Below are 24,936 nucleotides of genomic sequence, written 5' to 3' on the forward strand. Positions count from 1 at the left end.
CAGGAATTAGTGTATAAACACCCCAGCTTCACATCTCTCCGGAGAGGTAATTTGTTCTACACTGGATTTCAGAGGCCCCAAGTGGAAGGGACCTTTAGTCACCCAGGTGGTAACTTGCTTGACAACTAACTCTTAATTGACCAAATTCCCTTCCCCGTCCCCCATCCCTACCTACTACCAGTGATTTCTGGGATCACTTTCCAAATTCACTATTCGTATCTGAATCCTTGTTTCAGGGTCTGCTTCCAGGGAAATCCACAGCCCAGCAGCCAAGACAAATAGCTGCGCACTGGGGTGCCACATCTGGTATCTTAGCCCATCTGATGGCGTCTCTGCACCCTCCCTCTTTAAAGAGTCTCAAGTTTTGGGCGGCACCTGTGGCTCAAAGGGGTAGGGAGCTGGCCCCATATGCCAGAGGTGGTGGGTTCAAACCCAGCCCTGGCCAAAACTGCAAAAAAAAAAAAAAAAAAAAGAGTCTCAAGTTTTAGAATTTTATTAATAGACCTCCATATAATTTTGAATACTGAAACTGAATAATTTTTCATAGATTATCCCTTGGCCATATATAAATTCCTTTGTCCTGCCAGAAAACTCATTTAAAATGTATTAACCTTCTGGGTGGCGCCTGTGGCTCAGTGAGTAGGGCGCCGGCCCCATATGCTGAGGGTGGCGGGTTCAAACCCAGCCCCGGCCAAACTGCAACAAAAAAATAGCCGGGCGTTGTGGCGGGCGCCTGTAGTCCCAGCTGCTTAGGAGGCTGAGGCAAGAGAATTGCGTAAGCCCAAGAGTTAGAGGTTGCTGTGAGCCATGTGACGTCATGGCACTCTACCCGAGGGCGGTACAGTGAGACTCTGTCTCTACAAAAAAAAATAAATAAAAATAAATAAAATGTATTAACCTTCTCATATCCTTGATTATGTGATAGGCCAGAAAATCTAATCTTTTCAAAAATCAAAAATACCACCTCGATAGATGTGAATGTACCTAACTGAATGCGAAACGGATGTGCAAAACCAATTAGGGGTAGATGCCGTTATCTCTGAGAGCAAGCTGTAGGCAAAGTATAGGCTAAAGGCCAAACTCACCCTTCTGCCTATTTTTATAAATAAAGTTTTATTGAAACAATCTTGCTCGTTCATTTACATATTTAAAAATGCTTCGTGAATTTGCATGTCATCCCTGTGCAGGGGCCACACTAATCTCTGTATTATTCCAATTTTAGTGTCTATGTTGCCAAGTGAGCACCTCATTTCCATGTTGTCCATAGCTGTTTAGTGCTGTAACAGCAGAGCTGAGAAGCTGGAACAGAGACTGCATGGTCTGCAAATATTATTTAAATTATAATTTAATTTATTATTAAATATTTATTATCTGCCCTTTACAGAAAAAAGTTGTTAATCCTCAACCAGTAGGAACCGATGCCATGACCTCCTAGACTGGCAAGGCCAGGCAGGTTCACAGTGTACATCTGTACAAAACATGACCTCAAACAGATCTGTCCTTATCCTTGGCAGGTCTGTCCCCAGTCACTACTTAGGGAAAGTTAGGGAGTTAACAGAATCTCTGCACTAAATCATAAATGATACTACATATTCAGTTAAGTAGAAAAGTTAATCTAGAGGAATAACTCTTTGGGAAGACAGATTCAGTTTGCCATGCTTAAAACCACAGTTTTACCTGTGTGGGAAAAGGTACTTGAATCCGTCCTTCTAAAATGTTGTCTGTTGTGATTTCAACCGAGCGTGTCAGCTGTAGGTCCTGCAGCACAAGGTGGTATGGGACCTGGGGAAACATCTCTTGAATCTGATGAGCCTACAGAAATACAGATAAAGAGACAGAAACGTCCACTCTCAACAACTAGTCACGAGGCTTGGTGCACAGCAGACTTTGGGCAGTGAATTCAACATCATGACTCATAAACCCAGCTAAGGAAGCCACCTCTGCTCTGCAGATCACCTTCAAACTGTAGTCCTGTCAGTAGGATGTCAACAGGCAACTGGGGACAGCATCAATTTCAAAATAAAGAAGCACAGAAATCCAGCTGGATCCCAACACAGAGTCAACTAGAATATTCTAGTTTTTTTAAGTACTCATTTTAAAGCGCTGGGTGACTTAAATATAAAAATGTGTTCTCCTTAAAGATGTAATTCCTAAAAGGAACAAACCTTTCAGGTATCTAACATAAAAGATAATACCTTTTATGCATATAACATGAAAGAAATTCAAATGCATCATGTCCAGGGAAAGAAGTGTGACTGTAGAGTTCCATTTATCTGATGTCCTAGAGGGAGCAAAATCAGAAGCAAAGAGACAGACGAGAGGGAAGGAAGTGACTCCAAAGGGCACAGCAACATTTTGGAGAGGGGGATGAACAGCTCTCTAATATCACTTGATTATGGTGATGAGCTGAACTGGACGAACACAAACAGAAGTAAATTTTTATTGTATGTAAATTGTACCTTAATTTGAAAAAAAAAATTATAAATAATGTTGATGCCTATTTTTGCCCTGGAGCTGTAGTTTCCAAACTATACTCTAGAAACTGTACTGAGAGTCTGTGCAAGGCTCTGGGCTGGGCATGTGTGTGTCGGGGGCGCAGGCACAGGCCTGGGCATACCACCATCCATGCTTTCATCCAAGCAGCTCTAGATTATTTTTTCCACACGTGTATATTTATTTTACAAATACTTACGTTTGAGGTTTTGTTTGTGGAAAAATCTCAGTAATTTAAACAAAAAAGAGAAAAAAAATAGTTGCTTTAGGAGCATGGTAAAGTGTGCGTATACATATATATGTGTGTGTATATATATCTGTGTGTGTGTATATATGTGCATGTGTGTATATATGTGTGCATATATATGTACATGTATGTGTGTGTGTGTATATATGTATATGGGTATATGTGTGTGTGTATGTGTGTATATGTCTGCATGTATATGTGTGCATATATATGTCCCTGTGTGTATATATGTGCATGTGTGCGTGTGTGTATATATATGTGTGTGTATGTGTGTGTGCGTGTGTGTGTATATATTCCTCCCACCCCAGGGTAATGAAGAGATTTTATTTAGGAAGAGCAAAGAGAGAGTTTAGAGCACTTCTGGGAGGGAAAAGGTGAGAGCCCTAAAAAAGTCTATTATTGCAATATTACCTTCTGAGGAACATAAAGTAACTACAGACGGAGGAGACCATGTCTCAATCAGGGTGACACCTGCAGAGCTTGGCTTAAAGCCCTGCTGGTAGGACCTCCACATATCTGTGGTCCCCTTACAGTTCATGTAAGTGTGAGTTGATAATTTTTTTCTGGGTCAAATCAAAGCTAACTAGGGAAGAGTACATAAAAACTTCCATAAAAAGATAAAATTCCTCTCAATTCTTAAACAGGTTACTCATTTCCTAAATGTAAAAAAAAAAAAAAACCCTAAGACTCATTTTACTAGACCAAGATTTTCTTCCAAAAAATCTAGCAAGTTAAATATTGGATCTTAATAAAAAATTCATGGTTCCAGTAAATTCGTTATACTAAAAACAGCCCATTCCAAACCCTCACAGAACTAGAGGAAGAACAGCCAGCACCTGCTTGAGAATTCTAAACACACCAATTTCTAGAATGAAATTCTCAGTCCTCGGAGGGTCCCATGCCCATGGTCGGACTTTTTTAAGGAGACAGGTGGGATGGTCCACCTGCAGAGCCTGCAACAGCTTCCTGACCCCAAAGAGCCCATAAAGCCTGCCATGAGCACTCGCGGACCACCTCTGTCCACTGCGGTGTCCCGCTTGCTTTCCGCAGGTGACCTGGCTGAGGGTTTATAGAGAAAGCAGGAACCATGCCTCATTTTTAAAATTGTGATCAAAAGCTGATAAAATTTACCACCTTAACCATCTGTAAGTGTATAGTAGGCCCTTCGTATACTCTAGTTTCGCACCCTCAGATTCAACCCATGGTGTACCGGACATGTACAGGCGACTCTTCCTGCCATGGTTTCTTAAATAATAACAACTATCTACTTGGCATTTACATTGTATTGGGTATTGCAGTAACCCAGTGATGGCTTAGAGTATATGAGAGGGTATGGATAGATTATATGCAAATACTACACCATTTTATATCAGGGACTTGAGCATCCGAGGAGGGTCCTAGAACCAGTCGCCCATGGAGAGAGAGCAAGTGATGACTGGAAAGAGGTTAAAGGGGCTAGAGGGAGGTGGGAGAGAATTACAGCCTTCTGGACAAGAAAGTTGGAAAGGGCCCTGAAGTGAAATAGGAATTCTGGGTGGGTATGACATAAGTGAACCAAGTATGTGCTGTTCCTGTAAAATCAAACTTCCAGCCTGTGACCCATGACCCCCAGCCTGTGAACGATCCCCCCACAAAACAGAGATAATGATCCCCCTGTAAGACAAAGGTAAGGATCCATGCACACCACATTTGCCACAAACATGAGTCTAACAGGCCTCCACGCCATCACTAGCAAAATAACAGTTAATCACTATTGATACAGAATAAAGAAAACTGGCAACTGAGATAACCCACAGCCAATGAAACCAGGACAGCGTGCCTGGAGGCCCACAGGAAGCAAAGGGAATTCTCAGAGACAAAGGGAGGAGGAGTCAGGAGAGCGCTTACTGGAGCACTGCCTTTGTGTGGCATTCGCCACTCTCACGAAGGGACCCTTGTCCACTCTCCGGAAAAGCCTATGCTTCTCTCTGCTTTACGTCAACATAATAAACTCTTTTTCTTCGCTTTAAGTAAAACTTGGCTTCTGTTCTGCTGTAATGGAGTCCAGCTGTCTCATTTTCCATCAGCCCAGTTTCTTGCTCTCCCTTTGACTCAGCTGAACTTGCTAGTTCTGCTGGGTGAACCCGACCAGTCCACCGAACAGCGCAGAGGTGGACTCCCCTCTAACAATGACCGTGTGGTGTGGCCGTGTTAAACACACGCACACTGTTGTGTAGCAGGTCTTTAAAACTTTTTCTTGTTGCAAAACTGAAACGCTACATCCATAGAATACTTGCCGTACCTCCCTCACCCTAGTCCCTGGCAGCCACCATTCTACTTCCTGTTGGCAAGAGTCTAATTCAGCTATCCCATGTCAGTGGGATCAGGTAGTATCTGTTTTCTGATACACTTATTTCACTTAGCATAATGAAGGGTCACTCATGTTGTAGCATATGATAGGATTTCCTTTTTTTAAGGCTGAATAGTATTCTATTGCATGTGTATGCCACACTGTCTTTATTTGCCTGTCTTTGGTGGACATTCGAGTTGCTTCCACCTCTTGCTAACTGAGCTATGCCTTCTATTTAAACCAAACCCCAAACAAGATGCCTTCTCTCAGCAATAGCAAGTCTCCCCCCCACCCCCGTGCTTGGCGCCCGACCTCACCCTGTCTCTCGGACACCTTGCCCTTTCAGTTCCCGCTTCCACACTATCACTTTCTGTCCCTCGTGATCATTCTTATTCATACACAAAATTTGCTTTCAGATCTATTTTACAAAAATGACTGTAAGGGAAAACCTGAATTATAACTGGTGAATTGCTACAGTGTGAACAACTCTGGAGGGGTAAAAACTCCGCTGGCTAGTCTCAACAATCTCCAAGACCCCATTTCTACAAAATATAATTTTAAAAAATTAGCCAGACATGGTGGTGTGTACCTATAGTCCCAGCTACTCAGGAGGCTGAGGCAGGAGGACTGGTTGACCCCAGGAGTTTGGGGTTACAGAGAGCTTTGATGCCAACAACACCATCAGTCAACTGTATACAATCAGTATCTACAGACTACTTACTTCACCCAACAACAGCAGAAGACACATTTTTCTCAAGCTCACCTGGAGCATTCACCAAGACAGACCACATTCTAAAACACACCTTAACAAATTTAAAAGAATAGAAATTATACAATGTCTGTTTTCAGACTATAATAAAATTAGACTAGAAGTCAATAACAAAAAGAAAACTGGAAATTCCAAAATACATGAAGATTAAACAACATACTATTTTTTAAAATTTCAGATTAACGTAAGGGTAACACGATTAGGTTACACTGTTTGCATCTATTAGGAAAAGTCCTAGCTGCATTTTGAGTCCTTTACCCAGGAGGTGGGCCATGTACCCGTACACTGTATCCATTAGGAAGGGGGTAAACAACATACTTCTAAAGAGCACAAAGAAGAAATCTCAAGAGAAATTTAAAAATATTTTGAACCAAGTGAAATGATAACACAACATCAAAATTTGTGAGATGTACCGAAAGCAGTGAGTGCCTGAAAGCAATCAGACAGCACTGGATACATGCATTAGAAAAGGCGACCTAAAAACCAACAATCTCCGCTTCCACCCCAGGGAACATCAGCTCCCATACACTCTTCCCACAATGCGGTGTCCCAGCCCTCAGGCCCCGGACGCGCTCGGATGCACTGGCTCCTCTCAGCTCTGCCTAAGCCAACACGCCCTCCTGTGACCTCATCTCCTAAAAACTCCCGCGTACTTGACTCTTTCCTGGAACCCAAACTCCTCTTGGCTTGTGCTGTCACTTTCTCCTGGTTTCTTTGGTTCTCCATCAGCTGTCATAGCCTCTCCCTCTCTGCTAGACCTTTGTCCTCTGCTTTAAGTATCCTAAAATTCCCAATGTGCACAAGAATGGCCCGCATGAAATCTCAAACTTACCCAAACAGAAAGCTGCACCCCTAGTCCTTAAGCCTGTTCCTCCCCCTGTCTCAGTACATGGGGCCCCCCTCGATTCAGCTGCTTAACAGGAGCCCAGCATGGCAGCTTTCATTCCTCCACCCAACAGTTCATCTTACAAAACTATTTTAAATCTCTACTTCTTTTCATCTTTATTACCAACACCCCTGGTCCAAGCCACCACCATTTTAGTTTGTCTGAACTACAGCAATAACCTCCCAACAGGTTTAACCGCTTCCATTTTTGACCTGCTAAAATTAACTGTCCTTCCAAAAGCAAAATTATTCTGTTAAATGTCCTGCCAGTCTCCTGGTGGTGGTGGTGGTAGAGGGCTATATAAAAAGCTCTGAATGGCCTTCTAAATACTTTCACTATAAAATTTAAACTTGACTGTAGCCTACAAGACCCTGCATGTTCTGGCTCTGCAATCTTAATTTGTAACACAACCTTGGTCCCCTACTCGCTAAGCTCCAACCACAATGAACTTTCTCAGTTTGTGCCTACCGTTTCCATTGTTTCCGCCCTAATCCGCCTTCATGTCTCAGCTTAAATATTACCTCTTCAGACCAGCCCAGTGGTTCATGCCAGTAACCCTAGCACTTTGGGAGGCCAAGACGGGTGGACTGCTTGAGCTCAGGAGTTCAAGACCAGCCTGAGCAAATCGAGACCCCATCTCTATTAAAAATAGAAAAACTAGCCAGGCGTTCTCGCAGGTGCCTATAGTCCCAGCTAGTCAGGAGGCTGAGACAGGAGTTTCAGGTTGCAGTGAGCTAAGAGGATGCCACAGCACTCTACTCAGGGTGACAAGTGAGACTCTGTCTCGGAGGGAATGTCTCCAAATGTTTCCTCTAAAGTAGCGCTTACCCACCACCCTACTCACTGCCTGCCTGCCTACATCCAGAGCACTCATCACCATCAGTGATCATCTCCTTTGCTGGTGTTTAGAATCTCTTTCCCCAGTTAGAATTTAACCGACTTGAGAGTAAGACCCATGTCTATCTTGCTAACACAGGTACTACGCCCAGCAAAGTGCCTGACAGTCTCAGTACATACTTGTTCAATAAATAAGTTCACAAACAAATGAATGAACCAGTGACCTTGTGAAGTATCGGCCAGGCTTATTCAGGCCAGGCAGAGGCCCTAATCCAAGTAGGACTAAAGCGGTTTGCATTTTAAGACTCCTGCATTTATTATAACCACGAGGCTAGATTTAAACAATGATCAAACATGTTTCTCCACCACTGTAAAATAAAAACATACACCTTTGGAAAAATACAAAGAAACATGAGGTATTTGAATGATAATATCCTTGACCCAACAGCATGTCTCAGCATCCCAGGCACACGCACACGTGTACACACATACACGTGTACACACACATACATATACTCGCTTACTCTTAGAGGAGAGGAAGGGGATGGGGGACAAGAAGACACATTTGGTAGCTCTCATACGATTTTAATAAAAGGTATATCATTCACTCTAACCAACAACTCCCTACAAATATTCTGGTAAAATCAAGGGGAAGTCCCAAAGGAAGCCTAGATCACAACAGGGTGATCTTAGCAGTATTCAGAAAAGGATAGACTATCTGCCACAGAAATAAAATGAAAGCCAGCTTCTAAACTCATTTCAAATTTTATAACACAGGAATTTGGTGCTTCCAATGAATAATTGTACAAAAGGCTCCTGAAAATCCTGCTATTCTGCCAGAACAGAGTGAGCCCAACAAGGCCATCTACGTGGAGCATACGAGCTCCCAGGGGAACCTTCCCTCCTAATCGCTAGCTCCCCGCCCGAGCAGCCAGCAGGCCTTACCATGGCGTTCAGCTGGGAGTTGCTTGCCTGCGTGATGCCAAGGATGTTAGTGGTGTGCATCACCTCCACGGAGAAGCTCGGCAGCCAGCTCGCGATCCGGGACCCTGAGACAACAAGAACCCGCACAAGGTTTAGAGCCCTTATTCTCCCCCCACATGGTGTCACCTATACCTAAGTCAGCCCCCCGTGACAATGCCAGAGCTCACTGAGGGCTCACCAGACCTCTGGTGACGAGTGTTCTTATGGACTGGTGGCTCATGTGGTCCTCACTAACACCCCACGTGCTACCTCCTACTATTATTCTCATTTTAGTCTTCACAGAGACATGACTCTAGTGCCCTGGGTCTTTGGTCCCCAGGGCAGTTACAAGTTAGGTAACTTGCCTAAGATCACACAGTTTAATTATAATGGATAAGATGTGAAACCAGCGGTGCATCTTACAAGGGTATATGTGAAACTTGGTAAACGGTCTGTGAAGCTAGTGAATGATGCCCCATGATCATATCAATGTACACAGCTATGATTTAATAAAAGAAAAAAAAAAAAGATGTGAAACCAGACAGGCAGGCTCTAGACTATGCCCCACTAGGCTTTCCAGTGAGTCCACGTGATGCCCCCCACCACCACCACCACCTCTTGGCCTGGGATCTAGGGAAGGTCTTCCTGGTGCTGAAGCTGCTAGGCAGGTGAGTTTTTGCCCCGCTCTTTCACCCTGCATGCAAATTACTACTCATTTGGATGTGCCATTTTCATATTTGTTTTAACACGTCTTTTCTCCAGTAATCTTAAAAACCTTGATTTTGTGATTCAAAATCTTCTTTTCCAAGAGTTCTATTCTAACACATAGGCTTGTGGACTACTAGCACCGAGATGTCTGCTCCTGTTATTCCCTAAGGAAAGTGCAGCCCAAGTGATAAAAACCCCACTACGGAGCCACACCTGGAGCAGTGTTTGTTCATTCCTTCCCAAAGAAGCACTGAAGCCTGGAATAGTAAGTCAAGGTAAATGGTCATCTCAAAGGTTTGCCAAACAAAACATACTCATTAAAAAATACTCATTTCAGGCGGAGCCTGTGGCTCAGTGAGTAGGGCGCCGGCCCCATATGCCGAGGGTGGCGGGTTCAAGCCCAGCCCCGAAACTGCAACAACAACAACAAAAAAATAGCCGGGCGCTGTGGTGGGCGCCTGTAGTCCCAGCTGCTGGGGAGGCTGAGGCAAGAGAATCGCGTAAGCCCAAGAGTTAGAGGTTGCTGTGAGCCATGTGATGCCACGGCACTCTAGCGGAGGGCGGTACAGTGAGACTCTGTCTCTACAAAAAAAAAAAAAAAAAATACTTATTTCACGTACTTAATAGCCAGGATCCATCTCCAACACTGCTAGCATATTTCAGAAGTGTTATGTAGCAGAACCCTTACGTCAACAGCCACCAAACAAGCCCCTGTGGACAGTGCCCTCCCCCAGCCTTCCAGCCCCAGGCAGCCCAGCAACCCTCATCTTTTCTTCTGGGAGACGTGACTCTATTCCCCAGGGTTCTCTCTCTGAGAGATTTCATCAACATCCCACCACTCCCATCATATTCCACCCTCAGAAACTCAAATCAGAGATCGGAACAGCACTCCTCCTACCAAAATTCCAAGGGGGCCTGTTTTATAGCAATAACTAAAAACATGAACTCAGCGAATTTAGTGGTAGTGAACTGATGAAAATCAACAAACAGCTCAAAGGCAATAAAGTAAGGATGATCAATCAGCCCCTGACATGACACCCACAGCTCAGAATTTTAAGAGTGGCTTTTACTGCAACTCCTTTCAACACTACCGGGAGGCAGAACATTCATATTTTATGAACAAAACAACAGGGTTCCAGCTCTGCTTCTGTTTCTGGTACTCACTGGAAAGGCTGCCCAAGGATCCTTCATTATATGCTTCAATACTATACTAATACAATAAACTATTAGCAAAGGTTAACTACTAAACTCATTAAGGATGCTCTTTGAAGGCACAGTTAGTCCATTTTATTACCTCTGTCTTCCTGCCTCCACCCCAGTTACTGACACAGAATCTAGCAAAACACCTGGAGTCGCCTTTCAGTTCTATCTGTCCATCCACCTGTCTATTTAATTCTATCCAGCCATCTACCTATTTAATATCTATGCACTCATCCATTATACTGAACACTTTCAATTAAACCGAAATATAGTTAGGCATAGTGTGATGACACGAATATGTTCCAAGAAATCCTTCATTAGGCAGTTTTGCTTTTGTGCAAACAGCAGAGCGTCCTTACACAAACCTCGGTGGTACAGCCTACTGCACACCTGGGCTACATGGCATAGTGCAGCCTGTTGCTCCTAGGCTGTAAATAAACCTACACAGCATATTACTGTACTGAATGCTGTAGGCAACTATACCACGAATCTGTGTAGGCAGACATACCTAAGCATAGAAAAAATGCAGCAAGAAAAAAATGGTATAAAAGCTAAAGAATGGTACACCTGCACAGGGCACTTACTGGAACCTGCTCTGGGCGGGTCAGTCTGAGGGGTGGGTAGGTGAGCGTGACGGGCTCGGAAACTACTGTACACTACCACACATCGTAACACTGCCAAGTTGCGCTACCGTAGGTTTATAAAAACACTTTTCTTTCTTCAATCATAAATCAACCATAGCTTCTGTAAAATTAACCACAGCTTCTGTAACTTTGTTACAAAAGAAGTTTTTTTTAATAAACGCTTTGTGGTTTTTTTTTTAACTTTCTAACTCTTTTGTAGTTAACACTTGGCTTTAAACACACACTATATAGCTAAACAAAAAATATTTTCTTTTCTTTACATCCTTTAAGTGTTTTTCTATTTTTAAAATGCGTTGTTTTTACTTCATACATTTTTTTTTTTGTTAAAAAAAAAAAAAGACACAAACACATTTAGTCTAGGACCACACAGGGTCAGGAGCATTAATTGAAAGGACCATCTTGTGAGCAAAATAACAGAAAAATGAACTCTCAGCTCCCTTCCTAGCTAACAGGCACCCTGTAGAGCTTTGTTTTCCCAACATCTAAACGGAGCCCAGCATGTAAATTTTTTTCTTTTTACAACTGCTAGACCTATCGACTAAAACTGCCTTTTAGAATCCGCTTCTATAGCCGCTAGCAGTTCCTGAGTAGCTCCTGGATAGACAGCAGGGGCGCAAGCTTCGGGCCCCAGATCTTGCTCAAAGTCACAGCTAAGGGCATGAATGAGCACAAGATCTCCAACAGCCATTTATTTCCATTACCTGCCTGCCACTGAGAAGAGACGACAGTTCATAAAACCCTATTAATGGGCTATAGCCATAAAACCTTTACATCCCCCAAATACCTGCCTCTCTGCCAATACATTCTTTCTCTTCCTCTCCCCTATTGGTCCTTTTGCTGTCAGAGAAAGTAAAATAAACTTTTTCTTCTATCTTCCTCAAATCCACACACACCAGCTCACAACAGAATATTAACGTATGTCACTGTCCTCCACCTCCACACCCTATCCCACTGGAAGGTCTTCCGGGACACTGAAACACATGGAGCCGTCATCTCCTGCGGTAACAATGCCTGCTTCTGGAATGCCTGCTGAGGTTGTTGTACAGTTAACTCGCTTTTTATTAAGCAGAAGGAGTGCACTCTTAAATAACGATTTACAAGTATAGTATTGTAATTACTAGGTGGTAATAATTTTTCATCTCCATTATAATCTTATAGGACTCCTGTTGCATATGGGGTCTATCATTAACCAAAATATTGTTAGGAGGCCCAAGATTATACAGAACCATTTTAATTAAAATGCCAGCCTGAGCAAGAACAAGACCTCCTCTCTACTAAAAATAGAAAAACTACCCAGGCATAGTGGGACACACCTGTTGTCCCAGCTACTCAAGGAGGCTGAAACAAGAGGATTGCTCAAGCCCAAGAATTTGAGATTGCTGTGAGCTATGACGCCATAGCACTCTACACAGGGCGACAGAGTGAGACTCTGTTCCTCCCCCCCCCAAAATTTATATTTATAAAATTAAAACAGCATTCCCTTAGGAGAGCAACCCTCTGGGGCAAAGTTTAAAGAGTTTGAAGCCAACTAACCATCAAAGTGGAAGAAGTGATTGTGTTGGTTTAGGCGAGGTCTGCCTTCAGCTGCTGCTACAGGAACCAAATTCTCGTCCAAGTTCTCTCCTTGATGGTCTTCCCTGGCACGGTTATTGTCAGCAATGTTAAGAGACATTCTGCATGTTGGACAGGAGGTGTCTTGTTCTAGCCAGGAACGAAGACAGGAGCTATGGAAAAGTTCAAAATAAGACATGTGAATATACTTCCTTAGCATATTTTGTACCAGAAGTACTCTGGTGTATCAAATGTCTTCCAATTTTATTTTCTACTTACCAGTGGTGAGATTTAAAGGTTGAGAAGTATTTGCGGACATTACCTGTGTGCCCTGCTGCACTCTGACGTATCCTGGGGTAGTCTGGTGCTGTGAATGCTAATTCTTTACCGTACGCACTGATCTGGGGTGGACCCCTCTTCGGTTAAGACTTCACAGCAGGGCTCACCATCTTCTTGTTACAACACTATTTGGCTACTTCAAAATCCATCTTGCTGAATCATAAATAACCTGGCCTCTCATGTCTTTGAGTCCTCTACCCCAACGACCTTGTCTTTCACTCTGCTTTAGCTGCCAGCTAACATGGTCACCTTTGACCTTATCCTCAAAATCTTGACTTCAGAGATCTCCCTTACTCACTCAAGCTCTTCTCCTTCCAGTTCACTTCCCTGGGACCAAACTTGCTAAGACCTTGCCCCTCAAATCCCTTTTTCCTCAAGTATGATGGTCCCTCAGGTCCCTCCTCACCTAGCTTACCATAACCACGCCCTCACCCTCTCCCCCAGCTTCCTCCCCCTCTTCTCTGGCACTTTACTTTCCCAAAACGGCTTCTTTCACCCTCTCTCAGGAGATGCTAATGTCTTAATTATGACAGACACTCAATAAACACTTATGGCATCCATTGAAGGGATAGGTACTAGAATAAGAAGTAGCAACTGTGAGATCTAGTCCCAACTGTGCTACTAACTGACTGTGTAATCCAAGTAAATCCTTCAAACTCTCTGGACTAGTCCTCTCCACTAAAAAATGAAAAGACTGGATGAAATGATCTTCAAGATCCCTTCCCATTTTATGAGAATTCATTATTTTCTAAGAGCTCAAGTAGACACTGAAAAACTATTTTCTGACCTGTTTTTTTTTTTATCTGTAAGAACATACACATACGTAAAGTGATGAAGGAGAACCTTGCCGTGAGGTGCTAATCCTCAGAATTGGTAGCGATCAAATGGTACTAGTAACAAAACTTTCCCAGAGGGCAAGATGGAGCTACTTCTTACAATCTCTGTGTTATCAGAGTATGCACATTCAACTCCATCACATTTTGAAATAACAAAGTACCTATAATTCCTGTTTGTGATAAGTTAGTCAAATTATATTTTCAACAAGTCCATTTCTCCTGATGAACACCCTTATTTCATACCACTAGTAAGATTGACCTTTGTGGGGGATGATGTAAGTATGTAAGATCTTTGCCTTCCAATAACGCTTTACTGTAACATACTTTGCATAAGCAAATCTAAATTTGTATCATAGACTGCAAAAACCTCCCACACTAAATATAATAGCGGTGGTGCCTGTAGCTCAGTGGGTAGGGCGCCGGCCACATACACCCAAGCTGGCAGGTTTGAACCTGGCCCGGGCCAGCTAAACAACAATGATAACTGCCACAAAAAAATAGCTGGGCACTGTGGCAGGCTCCTGTAGTTCCAGCTACTTTGGAGGCTGAGGCAAGAGAATCACTTAAGCCAGAGGTTCTCAACCTGTGGGTTGCGACCCCTTTGTAACAATGAAAATACATTGCAGCATTAGGAAGGTTGAGAACTACTGCCTTAAGCCCAAGAGTTGGAGGTTGTTGTGAGCTGTGATGCCACGGCAACTTACTGAGGGTGACCCAGTGAGACTCTGTCTGAAAAAATAAAAGAAATAAGTATAATAGCCTAAAAACTCCAAGCTGAGTACAACTAGTTAGACACAGTTTCATTATTTAAAAAAAACTTTCTAGACTTTCATAACGGAAAGAAATCAAACTTGAGAGAAAACAAACTCTGGACTCTGAAATCTTACAAAAAATGTCTCCTATAGATAACAAATGATCAAAAAAAAAAAATTATCTAGCCATTGTGTCTACTAGAATCTAGACTTAGCTTTTCACAAATTAAAATGAATTTGCCTTAAGATTACGGGTACAAGATCCTGCTTCCGTTCCATTACCAAAGTTACAAAGTAGGCAAACCAAGAGGAAGGCCTAATGGAAACCAAAGCAGACAAGTGTTTTAAAAATAAATCCTGTGGCTCAAAGGAGTAGGGTGCTGGTCCCATATGCCAGAGGTGGCAGGTTCAAGCCCAGCCCCAGCCAAACACTGCAAAAAAAAAAAAAATAAAATAAATAAATAAATAAAATAAAATAAAATAATTCTAAAATAAATAAATAAATAAATAAATCGTAACTCTTCAACTCTTACCTCTTACCTCACTGGATCAAAGAATAAATCACTTGGGAAATTAGATACTTTGAGACAATGAAAACAAAAGCACAACATACCCAAACTCATGGGACACAGTGAAAACAATGCTCAAAGGAAAATTTACAGTTAACAATTCCTAAAAAGAAAGCTCTCAAATGAACAACCCAACTTTATACCTATGGAACCAGGAAAAGAGCAAACTAAACCTAAAGGCAACAGAGGTCCCGAAAGTGGTCAAATTCACAGGGACAGAGAATCCAACTGTGGTTGCCAAGGGCAGGGGGAAGGGCAGAAGGGACTCACTGAATAATGGAGACAGAGTTTCGATTTGAAAAGATTCTGGAGGTGGATGGTGATGGAGATTGTACCAGGATGTAACTGTGCTTGATGTCACCAAAATGTACACTTGAACATGGTCAAAATGATAACTTTTATGTTATCATATATGACATTTGAGAATTATTACTAAAAAACGCAATAAAACCCACCACAATGAGATACCACTTTATACCTACAAGGAAGTCTATGGTAAGAAAAACAGAAAATAAAGTGATGGCAAGAATGCACAGGCCCCGAAACCCTCATGGACTGCTGGTGAGAATGTGAAGTGGTGCAGTTTGGTGGTTCCTCGAGTAAAGATAATGATCATATGATCCAGCAATTTCACTCCTAGACATTTACTCAAAAGAAGTGAAAACCGGTACTCAAGGTACCATTCACAAGTGTTCCTGGCAGCATTATCGGCAACAGCCAAAATGTGGAACAACAGAAATGCTCACCAATGGATAAACGGATAAACAGATTGTTTAATTATTATAAAACTAATTTAAATTCATCCATAAAAAGGAATTAGGTACTGACACATACTACAATTGGGGGTTTTTTGTTTGTTTTGAGACAGTCTCACTCTGGCACCCTTGGTAGAGTGCCATGGGGCCATAGCTCACAGCAACCCCAAACTCTTGGGCTCAAGTGATCCTCTTACCTCAACCTCCTGAGTAGCTGGGACATTGGCCCCATATACCAAGGGTGACGGGTTCAAACCTGGCCCTGGCCAGCTAAAACAGTGGCAACTGAAACAAAAATAGCCAGGTGTTGTGGCAGGCGCCTACAGTCCCAGCTACTCGGGAGGCTGAGGCAAGAGAAGTGCCCTCAAGAGCTACAGGTTGCTGTGAGCTGTGACGCCACAGCACTCCACCGAGGGCGTGAAAGTGAGACTCTGCTTCAAAATAAATAAATAAATAAATAAATAAAAATACAAGAAAAAGTTTTGAAACTAGACAGAATAATGGTTGCACAATATTGTAAATGCACTAAATACCACGGAACTGTATACTTTAACATAGTTAATTGTATATTACCTAAATTGTGTTAACCAAAAAAAAAATCCTAAAATCCTAAAATCAATTAAAATATAATTTCTGGGCTAAAATATACTGTTATTCTTCCATTCTTCCTAACTAGCCTCCATACCCCTTTCAGACTAACCAGAAGGATTTTGAGAAATGTGTGCAAATTCCCCATTAAAGTCGAAGGACTTTAACAGCACCACTATCCCACCAATTGCACAAACCACAGAACTACAAGAAACTCCAACACCTCTTCATGCCACACTTTCCTGCAGCCCATCTGGCACCATGCCCTCCCTAATACTGCTCGATTCTATCTCCTCTTTAATTCCACTCCCACCACTGTAGTCCAAACTCTCAATACAACCCTGAACCACCACAGCAGCTATCAACTAGTCCCCTGCGTTTTTCAAACTGCAAATACTATCTGCCAACCCCTCAGTACCTTTGAGGACTTCTCACCCCTTCCAATGGCCCACAAGACCCTGCCTGCAACTCCTGGCTCAGGAGACACTCCTCCCTCTCACACCCTGACCTCTAGTCACAGGTGCTCTTGTAGTCCCTTCTATACACATCTCCTCCTGCTGCAGAAATGTTCCCTTTTCTCAAATCCTCTTCCACCTGACCCTTTCCTTTGCTAACTTAACTACTGCTTGGCCTTAAGAGTCACCTCCCCCAAATTTGAGTCACATTTCTTTCTTACAAGCTCTCAAGAACCAGTTCCTTTCCTATAGAGCATTAATCTTGATACTTTCACTTTCCCAAATGTGCCCATTAACTGGCATTTGACTCCTCCATTAGACTCTAAGTTCCACAAAGGCAAAAACCACGTGTTATTTTCACTTTAACTCCAGAGCCCAACACAGCACCCAGTGCAAAAGGAATTTGTCAATAAATGTGTTGTATCACTGAGACTCCAGCCTCAGAGCCATTCTAATATAAAAAGGAGAACAAAAACTATTTGGGAATATAAAGGAAAGGAAGATTAAAGATATAAAAATCAGAACTTTCTCAATATTCAAAATGACCACAGATCCAAAGGCCAAAAAATACTTCGAGGTGTAGCAACATCCCATCATAAAAAGTAACTAACAGATCTACTCCAATCATGAAGGTTTACAGAGGAGCCTATTTTGTGATGCTTAAGAGCAGCACAGTATACTTCTCTGGGGTATTTATGCTTCTTTTGGGCATGTGAAAAATGTAAAAATACATATTTTCTCTTCCCAGTTACATAAGCTGTCTGAAAGCAAGGATTCCCCCCTAACTCTTCTTTTACAGGAATATCTGCTATACCTCAGAGCTGAAATTGAAAACTATATGACCGCTAACACACCCAGAAATTAAGATGGCAAATTGTGAATGGGAAATAGTTCTGCTGAATACAGAAGAGTTAGCTAAGGGATAAAGAAGGATATTCAAGAGCTTCCCGTAACTCTCAATGTCAGCAACAAGGCCAGGCTAAAGCAGTATCCCCAGCCTCTGCTAGGATTAGTCTTGAGCCTAGGTACAAAAAGCACCCACATGCCCTGGACAGAATACCAGTCCTGTGTGGCCCTTCACAAAGCTCCTACTTGTGAAATAGATGTCCACAGGGCAGCTTCCTTGCAGCTTGCATGGAGTCCCAGCAGATTGCACAGTCGTCATTATTGACAGCCAGTTCCTCCGGAGTTGCAACTGCAAACCTGTAAACACAAAACAAGCCCACACACATCCTGAACACCATTTTACAAACTTCACCTTTGTAACAGCATAGTTACAGAGAAATCATGATCAGTAAAAAAGTTTTCACAATCAAAAACATCATAACCTCTTCTCTTCATAGCCCATTAAAAAGTAAGAAAGAGGCCGGGAGCAGTGGCTCATGCCTGTAATCTTAGCACTCTGGGAGGCTGAGGCAGGTGCTTTATCTGAGCTCAGGAGTTTGAAACCAGCCTCTAAAAGTAGCCAGACATTGTGGCAGGTGCCTGGAGTCCCAGCTACTGGGGAAGCTGAAGTAAGAGAATTGCTTGAGGACAAGAGTCTGAGGTTGCTGTGAGCTATGATGCCACAGCACTGTACCAGGGGCAACAAAGTGGGACTCTGTCTCAAAAAAAAAAAAAAGTGAGAAACATATGCATAGAAACTGTCTTTTATTTTTTAGAGCAGATAAAAAGTCTCTGCTGCCCCAGGCTAGAGTGCCATGGAGTCAGCTTAGCTCACAGCAACCTCAAACTCCTGGGATCAAACAATCTTCCTGTCTCAGGCACCCCAGTATCTGGGCCTACAGTTAACTGCCACAACGCTCAGCTTATTTTAATTTTTTTGTTTATTAATTATTAACTTATAATTCTAAGTACACGAATTATACTATGAAATTTTCCCACCAGTTCCCAGAAAGAACGTGCTGTTATCATCACTATTTTAGAGATAAAGTAACTAGGGCACAGGGAGTTAAGTAAATTGCCAAAAATCACACAGCCAATGAGGATCCACAGCCCAAATTCTTCACCATTCTGTTAATTTACAAAATTGAGTTCTGGTATACTTTGGAATCTGTTATTTTTGAAGAGCTAAAAGGAATACACTTGGGTGACATCAACCAGGCCTCTTACCTGGCTTCCATGTTCCCAACCACTCGCAGGTAGTTCTTGTGCCGACGAATCCGACGCTGGACCTCATGAAACAGGTAGCGCAGCTGCATAAAGATGACCAGGCTGGCCATGGACAACCAGATGTTGCCAAATAACTTAAAGAGAAAGAGAAGAAAATGAATGTGAACCTTCCAGTGATGATGTGCGGTGTGCAGGAGAAGCGCCTAAGTGCTGGGAGGTGAGCTGGGACAACCTTTCAGAGAGCAAATGTGTGTGCTTATCTCATCACCCTAAACCACGTACACACCGTTCAGCCCAGACATTCCATCACCAGCAATCTCTTGAGAAACTAGTCAGAAATTCACACGCTTTACGTAAAAACAAAAAGCAAAAAGACTCCATCCATGCAATTATAAAAAACAAAACAGGGAAAGGAACAAAATGCCCAGCAGAGGAACAGTTAGGTTGTAATGTTAAAGGTATTAATATATTTATTATAATATGCCATTAAATATTAATATTCTATTTTTATATTTAACCGTTTTGAAGGTCAATTACATGGGAAAGTAACACTTATTAAGTGAAAAGGATATAATTATCTTTATAAAACTAAAATACGATAAATTATGTAAAGATAGCAAACAAGTGAATATAATCTAAATTTAGCCCATCATGATTTTGGTTAACTAAATCACAGTAAATCTATGTGATGAGATTTTTATCCTAAGGAATTTTAAATGGTTTATAAGATTTGCTGCTAGCACAGGAAAATGTTCATAATATGTTAAAAGAAAACTAAACTATATGTCCAAAATAATTTGAATACATAAAGAAGCAGTTCAATACAATAAAATCTTAAAAGTTATTTCAGGGCACTTGTTTTCTCCTTTTTGCAGGGTGGGGAGAAAGGGATCTTTTTTTTTCTTTAACAAAATAATTATATGTTTCTTGGAGTTTTTTGACACGGGCCTTACGGTGTTGCCCAGGCTGCTCTCCCTCTCCTAGACTCAGGCAATCCTCCTGCCTCAGCCTCACCGGACGCCAGGATTACAGGCTCGAGCTACTACAGTCAGCAATTTTTCTTTAAAAAAAGTATGGGCTCACAGGCAGCACCTGTGGCTCAAAGGCATAGGGTGCTGGCCCCATATACCACAGGTGGTGGGTTCAAACCCAACCCCAGCCAAAAACTGCAAAAAAAAAAAAAAAAGTATGGGCTTGCAGGCAGCGCCTGTGGCTCAAAGGAGTAGGGCGCGGGCCCCATATACCGGAGGTGGTGGGTTCATACCCACCACCAAGCCAAAAACTGCAAAAAAAAAAAAACAGTATGGGTTCGGCATCTGTACCGAAGAGTACAGTGGCTAGGGCGCCAGCCTCATACACCAGAGCTGGCAGGTTCAACTCAGCCTGGGCCTGCCGAACAACAATGACAACTCCAACCAAACAATAGCCGGGTGTTGTGGCGGACACCTGTAGTCCCAGCTACTTGGGAGGCTGAGGCAAGAGAATCACTTAAGCCCAAGAGTTTGAGGTTGCTGTGAGCTGTGACGCCACAGCACTCTACCCAGGGTGACACAGTGAGACTCGTCTCAAAAAAAAAAAAAAAAGTATGCTTTCAAAAAGTAGACTTAAAAATGTGCTGTGTCCAATCCAATAATTTTCAATACTACTTTGATAGGCTTATAATTTAAATTGCCCACCAACTACATTGATTCTCATCATTATAGGATCACTGTGGTGCTAACCAATGAAGCAGATTTATAACAATTTCCCAACACATCAAAGTAAAATGTAAAGAATGAAGGTAGCAGGAATTAAAGTAAAAAAACTTTGATTATGAAGATGGAAAATGTATGACTCTGTGAAGTAGCCTAGCACTGCAGGAAATCCCATTACCACCTACAAAGTAACTGCTAAGTATTAATAGCCATAGAGACGAAGTAGAGAAGCATCCCCTTAATTTCATGCTATAGGCCTATCTCCTGACTTGGTCACAGAGTGAACTAAGTCTTCAAGAGCAGCAAACTCCCCTGAGTTGGGCACTAGCCACAGTGGTTCCACCACACTGCTTTACACCCAATGGCGGAAAAAAAAAAAAAGGAAGGGTACACAGCTGCATCATTTTTATAGTCTTTTAAGTGGTTCATCCACCTCTTATTCCAAAGATTTCCTTTTTTTTTAAATTTTGAGACAGAGTCTTTGTTGTCCCAGGCTATAGTGCCATGGAATCAACCTAGTTCACAGCAACCTCAAACTCTTGGGCTTGAGAAATCCTCTTGCCTCAGCCTCCCGAGTAGCTGGCTGTGTGCCACCGTGCCTGTCCAGCAAGGATTTCATTTTTTACATACAAACCAAGGTTTCTGATTCTGAAAGCCCAGCACTCAGTAGAGCTCCTTGTGAGAGCACTTACCAACATGTGAATGTGGTGCATGAGGTCCAGGGACAAGAGAGTGAGCTCCATGACAAAATCTGTGTAATAGACATATGTTCCCTTTCCTTCCCAGGTCCCTTCATGGTTGAGGTCCCAGAGGTGAATTACATAGCTGCAGCGAAAAGAGAAAAACACTTCAATAATTTACTGTTACAACTGAATATTACTGAAAAACTTCATAGTTTAGTTTCATATTTTTATATATTTTACAACTATTACAAATTATGTAATAATTAAATTCCACTGTATGCGACTCAGTCACCTCCCTCCCAAATTTCTACTCACCGTAAAATCACATGAGCAGTCCTCACTGTCACAAGAAGAGACTATAAAAAAAGGATATAGGCACATATATGTTTTAGTAAAATTTAGAATTGCTCAAGCCAAGCTCACTTTTACAAAATGATAAAAGATACACACTTCTCCGTTCTCTTGAAAGGCTGATTATTCAAGTTTACCAACCATTTCTTCTACTTCAGATTTCCATGGAATATCTTCGTGACCTAGAAATCTAACTTTTATTGAACTTTTTCTTGTTAATAGGTGACATTCAGTAACACCTGTCCATTTCCTATTCACCCCAGTGGTTTAACAATCACTTCAATTTCTACAGCATTAGCCCACCATAACTGATTACTGGAAAGGGCATCTGACTACTGGTGACATTTGAACGACAGTTTAAGTGCTACTATCCTAGATGAGTACCTGCTCTCTCCCTAATGCTGTATGTACCCCCTTTGCCCACCAAAATAGAAAATGAAGGAAATAAAAAAACCAAATAAGCCTGATAGTACTTTTTATTATAGAAATTGATACTAAGAAAAATTTCCTCTTAATCTACCAGAATAGAAGTGTTACATTTTTGAGATTTAACTCCCATTTATAAATGCAAAATATTTTATATAAGAAACACTATGACGATATGGAATATGATTTAGTTCAAAATATCAAGTCTGTAACATGATAAATTATCTTAAAAGAATAAACTATAATAAACTAAAAGAAAAGAATATACTATACATGTGGTAGAATCCTCTTGAAACTTAATTTAATGTGTTTATTTTTAGGTGACTATTCTGTAAAGTTTGACCTAATAGTAATTGGAAGTTAGAGAACCAAAACAGGTAACCATAAATACCATCAAATAGTGCAATAATACAATATATCTAAAGCAAACTAATTAACATAAGCTAGTGTAAATTAATTTTTCAACAGATTTTAAGAAGAAACAAAATACCATATATAACAGGAAGTATTCAACTAGGATTGCAAATGTTTTTAAGTATTTAAGTGTTCCTTTTGCAATTTTACTTTTGCTATATTGTACTCTGAAATAAATGTTGTCAAGCAGAAAATATTTATTTATTTATTTATGTTAAAGAGACAGTCTTGCTCTGTCACCCACACTGAAGAGCAGTTGCTTGATCATAACTCACTATAGTGAATTCCTGGGCTCAAATGATCCTCCACCTCAGCCTCCCAAGTAGCTAGGATGGTAGGAATGTGCCAACATACGCTGGCCCAGAAATAAATTTCACCCCTCTCTGCCAAATTCCCAGTTAGTAGTTCAAACTTAGTGTTTTGATATTAGCCAATTAGCTTCAGTATATCTGATATCTCATTTCTTTTTAATTAATAATAGTAATTATGATAAGATAAAAGTGTTTTGCTGTCCAGGCACAGTGGTTCATGCCTGTCCATGATCCTAACACTCTGGGAGGCCGAGGAGGGTGGATTGTGTGAGCTCAGGAGTTCAAGACCAGCCTGAGCAACAGCGAGACCCTGACTCTAAAAAAACAAATGGCAAGGTGTTGTGGCAAGTGCCTGTAGACCCAGCTACTTGGGAGGCTGAGGCAAGAGAATCACTTCAGCCCAAGAGTTTGAGGTTGCCGTGAGCTGTGATGCCACAGCATTCTATCCAGGGCAACAAAGTGAGGCACTGTCTCAAAAAAAAAAAAAAAAAACAAAAAACAGTATTTTGCCTTTGACGTGAACAGCAAATACAGCCATTGAATATAAGAACAAAGAATTTTAATATCTTTTTTTTTTTTTTTAAACAAGCAGAGCCTCACTCTGTCACCCTTGGTAGTGACAGCTCACAGCAACCTCCAGCTCTTGGGCTTAGGCGATTCTCCTGCCTCAGCCTCCCGAGTAGCTGGGACTACAGGTGCCCGCCACAACGCCCGGCTATTTTGTTGTTGTTGCAGATTGGCCAGGGCCAGGTTTGAACCCACCACCCTCGGTATATGGGGCTGGCGCCCTACTCACTGAGCCACAGGCACCGCCCAGAATTTTAATTTCTATTAAACAGAAACTGGTATTTTCAGAAAGGTTTAAAAGAGTAAAAATTTTCTTAATTTTAAAATATTCTTGTATAGCTCAGATTTTTCCTTCAAAATAATGAAGTTTACACATTCATTATACTGTCCTAAAAATTACCCTATCCAAAAAAGAATTAAAATAGAGAATCACCATCCATCACTATTCGTACCATCTTTAGGGAATATCCTTTCTACTTGAGAGTCAGAGACTTGGGTTGTGCCACCTGCCACTCTGGAACCTTAAGCAATTCACTTTGCCCTCTATGCGTCAGTGTCCCCATTCATAAATAGTAATAATAAAATAAGTCTATACAGGCAAAGTATTTAGAACAATTACTGGGCCAAGCATAGTGGCTCATGCCTGTAATCCCAGCACTCTGGGAGGCTGGTGGATTGCTTGAGTTTAGGAGGTCAAGACTAGCCTGAGCAAGAGTGAAACACCATTGCCAAAAAAATAGCCGGGCACTGTGGCACATGCCTATAGTCCCAGCTACTTGGGAGGCTGAGGCAAGAGGGTCACTTGAGCCCAAGAGTTTAAGGTTGCTATGAGCTCTGACGCTATGGAACCCTACTGGGGGCAAGAAAGTGAGACTATCTCAAAAAAAAAAAAAAGAACAATTTCTGGCTTATTGGAAGTACTATATAAACGTTGTAAAAAATAATTATTTTTTTATTAGGTTGTAATAATTACCGCACAAACGCATTCAATACCAGTACCCAATGCACAAAAAAAGGAATTCAAGTGTTTGTTAAAAAGAAAAGCCCAATATCCATCCATCACTTCATGGGTAAAAATAATTTGTCAATAACCTTCCAGCGGCATCCTTGAAAATATAAAGGAATATAATCAGAGCAATGCTGTGTCCTGAATCTCACCTCTGCAGCCATGAAAGCCAACGTGTGCATTCCATGGGTATAGCCTGTGACGCAGCAGACAACCGCTAACCCACAGCAGGAGAGCAGCATGGCAATCAGCAGGGACAGGACTCGACCATGACTACTCATGGGTGTCGTGGGAGAAAAGGAAAGCTGAAATGCACAAAAACAGGAAGACAGCTCATTCTTCACAGCAGGGTTAAAGTCATCGAGAAACTCAACGTCGACCTTGGCATCTATGCTTGGGGGTCTGTGAAAAGTATCCCATTGCTGTCTTGTCAAAATTCTGCAATGACCCA

At 41.8% G+C, this 24,936-nt stretch overlaps 1 protein-coding gene and 1 non-coding gene across 3 annotated transcripts in view; both read right to left on the reverse strand.

The window, feature by feature from the left end:
- Window positions 1–24,936, reverse strand: part of AMFR (autocrine motility factor receptor) — a 44,619-nt gene that overhangs the window by 6,497 nt on the left and 13,186 nt on the right. For both annotated transcript variants that reach the window (XM_053602139.1, XM_053602142.1), the window contains exons 4-11: window positions 24,638–24,790; window positions 21,726–21,766; window positions 21,420–21,552; window positions 19,034–19,167; window positions 18,014–18,124; window positions 12,610–12,800; window positions 8,507–8,610; window positions 1,678–1,812 (exon numbers count right to left, since the gene is read on the reverse strand). In XM_053602139.1, the coding sequence (XP_053458114.1) occupies window positions 1,678–1,812; window positions 8,507–8,610; window positions 12,610–12,800; window positions 18,014–18,124; window positions 19,034–19,167; window positions 21,420–21,552; window positions 21,726–21,766; window positions 24,638–24,790 (1,002 nt within the window). The remainder of the gene's footprint in view (window positions 1–1,677; window positions 1,813–8,506; window positions 8,611–12,609; window positions 12,801–18,013; window positions 18,125–19,033; window positions 19,168–21,419; window positions 21,553–21,725; window positions 21,767–24,637; window positions 24,791–24,936) is intronic.
- LOC128580101 (U6 spliceosomal RNA) lies at window positions 1,143–1,245 on the reverse strand. The gene has a single exon (XR_008378449.1). It is a non-coding gene; the product is annotated as a U6 spliceosomal RNA (small nuclear RNA).

Source organism: Nycticebus coucang, chromosome 2 (genome assembly GCF_027406575.1).
Source record: "Nycticebus coucang isolate mNycCou1 chromosome 2, mNycCou1.pri, whole genome shotgun sequence".
In the NCBI taxonomy this organism is placed as follows: Eukaryota; Metazoa; Chordata; class Mammalia; order Primates; family Lorisidae; genus Nycticebus; species Nycticebus coucang.